Source organism: Empidonax traillii, unplaced genomic scaffold (assembly GCF_003031625.1).
Source record: "Empidonax traillii isolate 1590-97213 ecotype Southwest subspecies unplaced genomic scaffold, ASM303162v1 scaffold1:size7828297, whole genome shotgun sequence".
NCBI classification, from domain to species: Eukaryota; Metazoa; Chordata; class Aves; order Passeriformes; family Tyrannidae; genus Empidonax; species Empidonax traillii.
In genome coordinates this window covers 796,098-808,638 of record NW_020955194.1, presented here as the reverse complement: position 1 = coordinate 808,638, position 12,541 = coordinate 796,098, and the positions used below count along the sequence as shown (strand labels likewise).

The following is a 12,541-nucleotide window of genomic DNA, read 5'->3' as shown; positions in this document are numbered from 1 at the left end:
AGTTGGTTTCAAAGTAAGAACTGTGGATTTTGTTGGCTTTAATGGAAGCACAGTTTCATATATTCATTATCATTTTCCTTAGGATAAAAACAGCTGAAGAAACTGGCCTTAAGTCAATTATCTCAGAGTGGAAAAGTGATTAAGCAAAGGGCAGAAAGTACAACGTCAAAAAATAAACCCTATTTGCTTCATATTCTCTACTCACCTCACTCCCACTACCTGTAACCCTGGTAACATTTTTGCAAGCACCTATGCAAACAAAAAACCCCTGAAGGTCTAAAAGCTGATTATCATCACACTGTTCTCCTTAAACCTCTCTTAGCCAGGAGGAGACACTTGAAATCTTTTTGAAACACATTTCAAAGCCAGCATGAACCCAGGAAGAACTGAAAACAAACTTCTCTCTTTATTCTTTGTGTCAGTCTTCTTCAAAGCACAGATCTTACAGTCTGAATGCTGGACATCAAGAAAAGACTTTAAATGAGCAAAGAATCTGTTACACAGGGAGTCAGGTTTTTAAATCAAAAGGTTAAAATGTTTGCAAGCAAAAAGAACGCTCACCTGTCACTTTGCTTGTTGCAGAAGTCATTTCTTATTTTATCTACTATGGAGGTTCGAGGCAGGATGTTTGTTTTGTTCTTTTTCTTGGCATCACTCTCAACCACCACGATCAGCCAGTCCACCGAGCTGTGAGCTTTGAGAATGTTCTGCCACTTGGTGATGTCATCCTTGACCGTAGTTTTGTACACTTCCGTGTCCTGGGACGAGAAGTGGTGAATCATCAGCTCAAACAGACACTCTGAACAATTTCAAAAGGCAGATTTTGTTCCACAAGAAGGCAAACAGAAGCAGAATTAGCCACAGTACGTTCACTTACCGTAAGAAATCAAATGGGGTAAAGCATAGTAAAGTTTTGGTCTTTGAATTTATTTCCAGCATTTTGGTTTAACAGTAAATAGAGCTTAGTACTTGGTATATTATCTGTAATCTGTAGATTACTGAAATTAAGATTTTTAAACATAATTTAAACTCTTATTTTACACATTCTTGAACTCTACAACAAGTTTGAAATTACAAAGCTGAACTTGTTTTTTCTCACACGGTAACATCAGCTTTTGCACCTTCTGCACTGCTCAAATCTTAACCTGTTTAAAAGCTTTTGAATAAAAATAATCAAAAGGAACTATTTGGCATCATTTGGCTTTTTTTTGTTTGTTTGTTTCTGGGTTAGTTTTATATTCCAATACTGGGTTAGTTTTAATATTCCAATATTTCTTAAGGCTGTTCTGGGTACTTTCTGATTTTTGATCAGATGTCACCTGTGTCCTTCAACTGGAAAATTAACTCCTAACAGAAGCAAACCAAAAACCAGTGAACTGCAGATAAACAGGATTAAGACATTCCAAATCTTGCCCAGTTTAGATTGCTGACACGTGCTAATACCTGGCACATACAGAAGATGGAACTAAAGAAAAAATACATATCTTAAGATTTCAGTGCACGAACAGATCGTAACTGAACCACTCTGGCCACATTTCTGTATTATGAAACAAGTGCACTGTGCTACTGCAGCAACACTCTTAGATCCTGGGGTTTTTTTATGACAAAATACTGAAAACAGGTTATTCAAATGCCTGTCCTCTTAGCGTCAAGTAACATTACAAAGAAATATTGCTTATGGCAAAAACTACTCAGGCTGACTAAGTTCTGTTTCCAGTATCGTAAGGTATGTAGGCTTACGCAATGCAGACTTAATTGTTTTGACTTTCTGCTTGTGCTGTCTGTTATTGTCATTTGATTTTCACACTTACTTGAATAATTTCACTTTTAAATCTGAGTCCTCGGTTTCTTACCATGTTTTCCTGATACTTACACAACATTCTGTCCAATAAATATGAAGGAAGGGGAAAGTCAAAAGGGCCTTATTCCCCTCTTTGGGTAGTAGCTCCTCTTTAAACTGAACAAAGTTGGATTCTAGATGAATCATCTTCGGAGCTCGGCCGTAAGACCTACAGAGTTTGAAAACTGAAATTAGTGGACAAGACACACACAGCAGAATACAAAAATGTACACGTATTTTGGGGAGGAGGAATGAACTGAAATACTCTGGTACTGGAAACTCACAAACTACGCTTGCTGCAGTTTGCATAAAGTTAACTAAAATTTGGTATCACTTGAAATGTGACAGAGGCTCCTTTTGGAAGAACGGGAGCTTGAAGCTCTTCAGTTTTCGTTAAGAGATTTTCTGTGTCTTTAGGACGAGTAGAAATACCAAATAAGAAAATTCCCCAAGTATTTTTACCAGTCACAAAACAGCGTGCCACACCAAACTTCCTGAAGGAAAGTACATCTAGTTCCACATAAGTTCTACCTATATTGCCACGAAGAAGAAAGCGTGGCACTTCCAGAACACAGCTGACAAAGTACAGCAAAGCCCACCATGACAAACCCACAAACCACAAAACCAAGAAGAGAAACACAGCATTACTATAAATTTTCTCTTTGTGAAGTTAAAAGGTTGAAAGGATCATCCCAAAGCGCACAATATTTACTCTGATTATCTAATTTTTCCAATTTCTTCAAGTCACTTGCTCTATTCAACTCGATTTATGGTAAGAGCTTCTCAGAACACGACAAATACACTCTTACCCAAGTCAAAAAACACACAGTGAAACAGTATCAGAGAAAAATAAGTAAGTTTACCTCCTCCATTCCATGGGTTCTCTAGGAAGCTGCTGAGAAAGTGTAGGATACAAGGAAGAAAATAAATTCTGATCTCCAGCACCTGGAAGTCAAAGGCATTAATCTGTTAGCACATGCAAATTATAGAATATATATGAGTATGTTATACTACTAATGGTTTGCTGTTTCAATAAAAACATGTTATTTTGTCTGCTATGTGGAAACTGGAGCCCAGCACTGAACCAGATTTTTTAAAATCACATGCTCTCATGACCTAATACAACACTTTTAGCAGGCACATGATACATATACTGTTATAAACCTCCTATTGTGATTTTCCACAGAGCTACATAATCCATATACCAAAGAGGGTATCACTCATATATACAGCTGGTCCAACTCCAAAAACTAAACAAGCAGCTCCTCAGCCGGAGTCATGGGCTAAAAAAAAAAAAAAGGGAAAAAAAAGTATAATTAAAAATCTTCAAGAATTTAACCTTCCCAAAGCAGAAGACTGGTTAGAGAGTGGCTCACATCCCTTCTGCAGCTGGATCTCCCCTGAGAAAAATGGCTTTAGCACATGTTCTGTGCTTTACTGGATTCCTCTCTCCTCTTTATTCTGGGGCTGCTGTCAGTACAAAAAACCTCCCTGACCACCAGGCTGTTCTTGAGGCCTGGGAAGTGTGAGGTCTGGCCCTACACTGACACACAGACTTGTAGTTAGGTTTAAATCACTCCAAACAACTACATTAAAGACACCACCACTGCAAGCAGCTACTTGTATACACAAGTCAGAACAAAATGCCATGTCTACCATACGAAAAGAATATACCATCAGCAGCCTACTGCTAACAATTCTTAAATTCTGTTGCTCTCCTTTGGGTATAAGGAAGGATGTGACAAGGAAAAGACAGGCTTAAAGTAAGCCTTTCCAATTTCTGATGGTTTTCAGTACTTTTGGCAAAGAGATGGCAAACTCTATATAATGGTAAACTCTGGAACAAGGAATTCTGTCAGACGTGTTTGAATCCAAACTGACCAGTCCACTGTACCCAAGGAGTCTTGCAGAGACACACTCCCAAAAATGAGAAGCATACAAGGTCAAAAACATATCTGCCACTCCCCTTGATCTTAGTTCTAAAACCTGATGTGTCACATGCCCCCTCTGCATCTGGGAGAATGAGGATGTTTAATGGCACTGTTTACTAAATCTCTCACGTGCACGCTGCCCTTCCCTGTGCTTCCTCCTTATTGCCTCATCTCTGGACAGCTACATCCTCCTCTACCAGACTGCAATTTAATTCTTGAAAAATCCTTTATTTCCTGAGCTGGAGAGCTGCATTTTCCAATTAAGAATTTAACAGCCATACAGGCAATTCTCCTATTTCCTGGTAGTTTTCCACCTGTTTCCTTTCCACAATCATGTGTCATTGTACACAAGATAGAACAGGAAGATTATCTTCTCCTCTTCCTGTGGAACTGGAAGCTACAGCTGGAGAAGTACCTGAAATCCTTTTTTCTCCCTCCCACCACACAATCCCACCTCCAGGCACACAGCCAGGCATTACCTCCACAGTACTTTACACGCTTTGGTTTATCTTGGAAATCCTTTCCTAGTCCACTCTCCTTTTCTCAATTTTCTCATATATATTCTTTTGATTACCTGCACTAGAATAATTCTATCACCACACAGAAAACTTAAAANAAAAAAAAAAAAGAAATTTTACAAGTCCAGTTAAATGCCGGAACAAGCAAAACCTGATTTTCTGATCTCTGACCACATTAACTATTATTCAACAATACAATTTCATGGACTAGCTAAAAAGCCAAATAAAAACAAAAAAAAGCACCACTCAACTATTCATGCTTTAGCCTTCAGAAAGTACTTTATTCTTGACTCTTCACCTCCATCCTGTCTGAATTAAGTGTACCACACCAAACGTTATTTAAGACTACAAACAAATGCTTAAAATGGATACTGAAACAAGCGTTAAGTCAGACTGTTAATGCTGTTTTATACCAAGTTACACCTCTGTGAGGGAGGCCATGGAGAACAGTCTATTGATTTGCAACTCATTACTGCCCACAGAAAGTGAAACACGGCTTAGTGATTTAGCAACAGTTTGATGACCACATCAAAATGAGAGCCCGTGAAGCTTCGAGCCTGATGGAAAGAACAAACCATGTATTTTACCCTCTGGAGCATCACAAAGCATTCTTTCTGTACTGTACCTAAAAATTCAGTGTATGCCACAAAAAAAACCCACCAGAATTCAACATCTTAAATAAAAAGCACTGCTCCAGAATACAGAGGAACTACTAAAGGATCATGTTTAAGCACTGTGCTATTCAAGACAGTCACGTGACATTATCAGCTCAAGAAAGGGATATTCAGTTTAAAACCAGTCAATTTTTCCTCCTGTGTTGGTTTTCAAGGCATTTAAAATACACATAAGAATGTGTTTTATGATCAAGGCAAAGACTGTCCTCTAGGATTAGAAGAAAAGGGAGAACAGACCTTCAATGCAAAATACATTGTCTGTCTTTTGAACACAAAGCAAACGCTGCTACCACATATCAACACCCAAAGGGCTGTAACATTTCAGGTTCTGCTCAGCTAGACCCTCTATCTACTTTAATCAGCATGTTTGAGCTTCTCAAGTCAAGAAGACTGAAAATGAAGTTATCAGCAGGCAACACTAGCACAGCACTGACCCAGGACCAACATCAGAAGTAGTAAGTAGCAAGGACTTGTATTTAACTGAATTCTATGAATTATGGATAAAACATTCCAAAACCACAAGTAACTCTGGGATTCAGATTTACAGCAAACCCCAAAAGTTGGTGCAAAAGTCTGAGAATTGCTTCAAAGATTTTGTTGTAGGTTTCTTTGTCAGGCTTTCTTGGGAGGTGGGGGGGGGGAGTTTGTTTTAGCTGGGGCGAGGGGGGGGGGAAGGATTGGAAAAAGAAGAAAAAAAAACCAAAACAATTAACAACTCAACTCTATCACAGCAAATTCATTTCAGTGGATGGGTCTCAACACTGAGACCCAACCCAAACCACTCTATGACTGTCAGTACTGGGGGAAAGCTGCTCCCACCCACAGTGTAAATGACAATCAGATACAACTGAAAAGGAAAAGGAAAGATGTGCCTATATGGGAAGGAGAATTGATTCTGGAATACTCTCATAACTAAAATCAAACACCCTTCTAGAGAAGGGGTTTCTTCTTTTAGAATCAACAGACTTAAATAAGACCTAAATATCCAACTGAGATGATAACTGAAGTGTCAATCTTTAACACTTAAAACACAATTAGAAGCGCACATCTTCTGTTTTATTGCATTAAATTTGCCTAATACAATTATTTTATAATACTCCATATTAATTCAATTTAATAAATTTGTAATATTTCAAATATATACATATTTTATATTACTATTGCGAATCTGATACATGTTCTGATGACTTTATTTTAATATTTGATTAAGGGGGGGGAGGAAAGTTAACCCATAGCCTGTGGAGCAGCTATCTCAGCTTTTAAGCTATGCCTCTCTGAATTAATTTCCTCCCCATCTGCATGTCAACACACAAACCCCAAATACAGAAAGAACAGAGCAGTTCTTTCAGTGATGCCATCACAAGTGTAGGGCGCTTCTGCATGTGAAGTGGTAACACTAATATTGAAACAGTGATGTTCAAGTGATATACATTAAAAAGAAACTGAAACTTCTAGAGAGAGAGAAGAAAGGACAAAGAACCTGTTTCCTTCCTTTCCACGTTACAAAGTTCAGAAGGCAGGGCCTTTGCCACTTTAGATAAACACAAATTATGGGCGGAGAATGGATTGATCACAGCTCGACATGACCCAGCAATGTGCACTGGCAGCCCAGAAAGCCACACATGTCCTCCCGGGCTGCATCCGAGGAAGTGTGGCCAGCAGGTCACAGGAGGTGATTGTGCCCCTCTATTCTGCTCTGGTGAGACCCCCACCTGCAGTTCTACACCCAGCTGTGGGGCCCACAGTGTAAGAAGGACACGTGGACCTGTCGGAGCGGGTCCAGAGGAGGCCACGAGGATGCTCAAAGGGCTGGAGCACCCCTGCTCTGGAGACAGGCTGAGAGAGCTGTGGCTCAGCCTGGAGAAGTCAAAGCTCCAGGGAGACCCTCAGAGACCCTTCCAGTGCCTAAAGGGATTCCAAGGGAGCTGGAGAGGGACTTTGGACAAGGGCATGGAGTGACAGCACAAGGGGTTTCAAACTGAAAGAGGGCCGGGTTAAATTAGGTATTAGGAAGAAATTCTTCCCTGTGAGGGTGGGGAGGCACTGGCACAGGTTGCCCAGAGAAGCTGTAGCTGCCCCATCCCTGGAAGTGTCCAAAGTCAGGTTGGATGGGGCTCTGAGCAACCTGGTCTAGTGGAAGGTGTCCCTGCCCATGGCAGGGGATTGGAATGGGATGATCTCTAAGGTCCCCTCCAACCCAAACCACTCTATGATTCTTTCCACTTTGTCCTTCTCCCTGACATTTTGGTAGATCACATCAGTGCAGCCATCCCCCACTTCCCTCCAGCCCTGTCTAGGACACTTGTTCTGCTGAGAATTTGTACAGGAATGATGAAAACCAGAACGACCACCTTACCACAGCTCCCAAGCAGAACACATACTCTTTGTAGCTGATACGAAATAACCATAAAATATTGACATTTTTTAGTTTAATACCTGCCTGAAACCACCTAAAATCCACAATAATCTATTTTTTTCCTAACAGTTTCCAAACTTCTTAGATGCTTAGAAGTTTTGTCAGTGTAGCACCTGAATATCCCACAATGATTTTTTTTTCCTCTAGAGGAAATTATCCCAACCCACTAACTGCACAGGCAGTGTAAAACAAAAACTCCTGAGGTCAGATGACTAAAGAAGACAAATATTTTCCTTTGATACCAATGACAAGCCCAGTCAACTGAGATAAAAGGCTGTGAATACCTTTAAAAGAGCGCACTGCTAAGCCTATACTTTGGTGTGGTTTTATTTGTTTTTTTTTATCCCCAAATATCAGTCACAGCTAACCTTTCTGATCCCACTCGGTTTTCCACTGGTAAAAAGTCCTACTATGAATCTTTTTTTCTTAACTCACTAGTCTGTTATAAGTTTGTTATAAGCATCTACCTGAAGTTTTGGAAGGCTGGTGAGATTTTTGTATTTATATCTTTTAAAGGTCCTCTTCCCCCCAACCTGAATTCATATTCAAAAGAGGTCTAAAAACCAAAACACAACACAGCTTAATTGCTATGTAAAAATCCAAGCTGATTCACTAGTAGAAGAAAATCCTTTTAGCAAAACTTTAATGCTACAGTACTAAATCACTAAAAAGAATATGCTGCTTCTTCCCATGACATACGTAATCAAATATTTAAGCACAGAATAATGGATCAACTACACGATAGTTATGACTTACAATGCAGACAGGAGTTCTGTTTGAGAACAGGGGAAAATCCATTTATAGGATATAGTTGTTTAAATGGTTTCACTAGCAGCAAATCATTATAATCACTTGGGCTACATCCCACTTCTTGTTGGCACATTTTTTTATTACATCTACCTACTAGTAAGAGGAGAACTTTCGAATCAAACTCTTCCAGTCCCAGAACAACATTCTTTAACTGCTAGGATTTATCTTCTCCACAAAAAGACATAAAATTCTCCCTCTACCCCTTACTTTTATTAACCTTTCTACTTATGCTGTTCTTGTAGGTAATTGCAGGCATTTTCTGTTCTCAGGCCTACAATGCTTTTGCTGATGGTTTTGCTCTTGCTGTATCACAGCACACTCTGAACATGGACCAGATGAAAGCAATGCATGATCACAATATCCTCCAAAGGTCATACATAAAGTTCATGGTGCTAAGGCAGAGTATTGACAGTGAGAGCAAACATGCAAACACACAATACATAAACAGATACTACAAGCTGACAAAGAATATTCCACAACTGCATGAAGACAACGCTAAAAGAACAGCTTGGTAGGAAAGCTCTGAAAAACCTATTAATTACTTCCTTTAGCAGGATTGTCTTTAGTCTTCAGCCTCCTCTTCATAGGGATAGACAGAGCTAATAATTTAAGTGCAAATCAGCTACATAAGGACGAGTTCTTTCGTTGATACGTATGTGCAACAACATTATCCTGAAGCTCCAAAGACTTTCTCAAAGTTTCAAACAGGCCTCATGAGAAGGAAGCAACATTGTTTGTATTTCCTAGGAAAGCAATCTGCATTGTTTTAAAGATTATGTCAAGTCAACATTGCCCAGAAACTACCCGAGTTCAAGATGTCTGATGCAAACACTCAACTTGCCTGTAAAAATAAAACAAAAGAAAATTTAATTATGCTAAAAATAGTACTTCTACAGCAGTGAGAAAGCTAGAAGCTGACTCAAAATGCTTTGTAAGCTTACAAAGTCTGGTAGCAATGCAGACAAACTGCTGCAAACTTGAATTGGAGAGAGTTTGCAAGGTAACAGTGCCAGAGAGAGCAGAACCACAGCCGGACAGTGAAACTCCCCAGTGAGTTTACAATCTAGCAAGACTGACAGCACAAAAAATGTTACTCAAATTAATTTGGAAATGAGTCATCGTGGCACTCAGTCCTAACTGACAAGAATGATTTAATACTCTGGGATGCTTCCATACTGAGAAAAAGGGGAAAAAGCAACTTCACAGCAACTTCCTGTGAATATACTACTTCTTCCACACTTGGAAGATATGGTGGTCTGTTTGCCTAGAGGAAAAAGTCTCCAGAAGTTTTTCAGGCCTAGCTGAGTCCTATGAATCTAAAAGCTCTCTATTAAAACCACAAGGTTTTGCCTCTGATACAATCAAGCACCATAATTACAAGGCTAAATCACCTACACGCAGCTGCAAAGGGCAAAATGATAAACTTACAGTACTAACATGAAAGCAGTAGTGACAAAAACCGCGTTTGCAAATGGCATCAAATATCCCAGACACGTGCCATTTTTTTCCATAGGCCTGTACACATATAGAGTGCTGAATTCAGGATTGTACCAATATAGCAACTAACTGCTGATACAATACAGCCTAACTCACGGATTTTAAAGCATAACTCTCTTTACCAAAGGAACATTCCTTTCAGAGCACTGTTAAACTTACTTCAAGTAGATAAAAACATTGTTTACAAATCAACTCTGGTGTGCACAGCGTTGAAAAGAAGTTTCATTCCAAACAAAATTCTCCCTTCAGTTTTTCCTTAAGAACAAACCCTAAGAGTTAACAGTATTTCATTAACCTGACAGAGATTAATCTAAATCTTGTAGCAAAAGGAAATACTTATGTTCTGAAAAGCAACCTCACTTAACCTTCATTCTCCCTTCATATAACAAAAAAATAGCCATCTTCTCCCAGGTCTGTTTTCCTCTCATATGCACCTGCTGGATGGGGCAGTTATCCCAGACAACTCCAACTGCCTGGAACCACAAAACAAAAGATAAACTGTATTTGTTTAGCAGTTTCTAATATCCTGGATTTTAATGTGTTTTCTAAGCCAATTCCAAGTCAGTCTTTTCCCTTGAAGGCCAAGCTTTTTCATAAATCACTGGCAATATAATGCCTTAGAGGAGCTTTCCTTAAAGTAAGTGATTTTTGTTGAATGCATTTATTTGAAATACTACAGTCTCTAAGTACTAACTGCTTGTACTTCAACAGACTAAAATGTTACTTATTCAAATCATACAGGAACAGCAAGGACTGACCTGCACCACCACCATCTCCCCCTGTTACACACACACAGACTCCTCAATTCTGAATACAGCACAAAGCCAGAAAATTTGAAAGGCAATTAACCTCATAGCCTGAACAGCAGCACAAGACCAACAAAGAAGGCCAACAATATCCTTCAGATGTTTCTGATAAGTACATTTTTCTGACTTGAAATCTGAAGTGAAATGGATTCAAAAAATAGGTGAGCAGAAGAGGTTCAGTACAGATATTATTCAGTGTATAAATTGCACCAAAAAAAAGAGACAAAGAAAAAAAAAAAGGAAAAAGTTTAAGAAAAAAAGAGCACATTTATAAAATAGTCTGGAGAAAATACATACACAGTGTTCCACAACTATACAGTTACAAGGTTACAGTTAGATACTAGTTCTAAATAAGGTCTAAGACCTTAATCGCCAATAAAAGCTTACTCCATAATAAGACAACACACAACTGTGAAACAGTTTCTATTTCACAGGCACATAAAGCATTCCCAGGGCTCCACTGATAACATGCAAATACATAGTTTGTTTCACTATCGATGGAGATACTTTTGACTGAGAACAGCTACTGGTTACCTATTGTTAAAAAGAAAAAGCAGAATTCTCCGTGCTGATCACGTTACTTTTTTATTAACAGCATTACAGATGCAGTTAGAATAGAATGGACTATTTCAGTTGGACGGGACCTGCAGGGATCATCTTTTCCAAGTGCCTGACCACTTCAGGGCTGTCCAAAACTTACAGCGTGTTGTTAAAGAGCACTGTCCAAATATCTCTTTTAGACACTGACAGACCTGGGGCATCAACCACCTCTCCTGGGAGCCTATTTCAGTGTTTGACCACAAGAAATGCCTCCTAATGTCCAGCCTAGTTCCCGAGCTTGTTTTAAGCGAACTTTGTGTGCACCCCTCTGTACCTGTAAGAGCACAGGGGCTCATGTTTTACACCAGGACCTGCCTCCGACATCTGAAAGAACATCGCTGGAACCACGCGTTTGTTCACTGAACTGCCCCAGAGAGGAAACCCGAGCACAGGAGCCGAAGATTAAATTATAATGTCAGTGGGAATCCATCAGTGGGATCACCCCAGAGGATGCCTCATCTAACTCCTCTTCGCCGCGGGCAAAGCCGCACAAACCTCGCCGGCAAGAAGTTTGGGGTTCAAGATTTATCGCCACATTCCAACCTCTCCCCCTGAAGCACCTGTAAGCGTGACACCCGGTTTGATATTTCCTGCAGAAACAACAACCCCAAGTTTGCCCGCTGTCATTAAAAGGGAGAGGAGGGGGGGAACAGAAGAGGTAAAACCCGCAATCAGATCCCCTTGTTAGGGGGGTGGCGACCGCGGCACCCGGAGCTGCAGGAGACTCCCCCAAAACCTGCCACCACCGCACCCCCCGCCCCGGGCCCGGAGCGGGCACCGGCCGGACCTTCCCCTCCCCGCCGGGTCCCCCCCTGAGCACTCACAGGTCACGATGGGCTTGTTCTCCATGGTGTAGATCACCGGGGGCTTCTCCCTGCCCTCCTCCTCCTCGGCGGGGTCCATGAGCGGGCGGGGTCGTCAGCCCCGGCTCCCCCGCCCGCCCGGCGCCATGGAAACAACGCCGGGGGGCTGGGACGGGACGGGACGGGACGGGACGGGGATGATGGGGATGATGATGATGATGATGGTGATGATGACGGTGGTGCCGCTGCCGCCGCCCCCCCCTCCCGCCTCCCCCCACCCCCTTCCCCGCGTCCCCGCAGCGCCGCTCCGGAGGGGAAGGCGGGCGGGAGAGGCTCATCCGCTTCCTGGATCACCGGCCAGGCATTACCGCTTCCGGGGAGCGCCGCCGCCGGGAGAACCCGGAAAAGGGGGAATACGGCGCGGGGGAGAAGGGGAGGCGAAGGAGGGAGGGAGGGAGGGAAGGAGGGAGGGCGCCCTGACACTGCCGGCTGCGCCGAGGCAGCCGAGGGGCAGAGCCCACCCACCCCGGTCCGCCGGCACCCGGCGGGAACCAGGTGAATCGCAGGATTCTTAGGGTTGGAAGGACCTCTGGAGATCATCCAGTCCAGGGGTGACCTGGAGCAGGTGACACAGGAACGCGCCCAG

At 41.6% G+C, this 12,541-nt stretch overlaps 1 protein-coding gene across 2 annotated transcripts in view; it reads right to left on the bottom strand.

Moving 5' to 3' along the window:
• Positions 1 to 12,234, bottom strand: part of TRAPPC10 (trafficking protein particle complex 10) — a 40,825-nt gene extending 28,591 nt beyond the window's left edge. Inside the window, exons 1-4 of one of the 2 annotated variants that reach the window (XM_027879310.1) lie at positions 11,917 to 12,234; positions 2,704 to 2,785; positions 1,874 to 2,009; positions 562 to 758 (exon numbers count right to left, since the gene is read on the bottom strand). In XM_027879310.1, coding sequence (XP_027735111.1) covers positions 562 to 758; positions 1,874 to 2,009; positions 2,704 to 2,785; positions 11,917 to 11,995 — 494 coding nt within the window. In that variant the 5' untranslated portion in view covers positions 11,996 to 12,234. The remainder of the gene's footprint in view (positions 1 to 561; positions 759 to 1,873; positions 2,010 to 2,703; positions 2,786 to 11,916) is intronic. The other variant, XM_027879238.1, reaches the window with a different exon arrangement.
• Between the last annotated feature and the right edge of the window lie 307 nt (positions 12,235 to 12,541).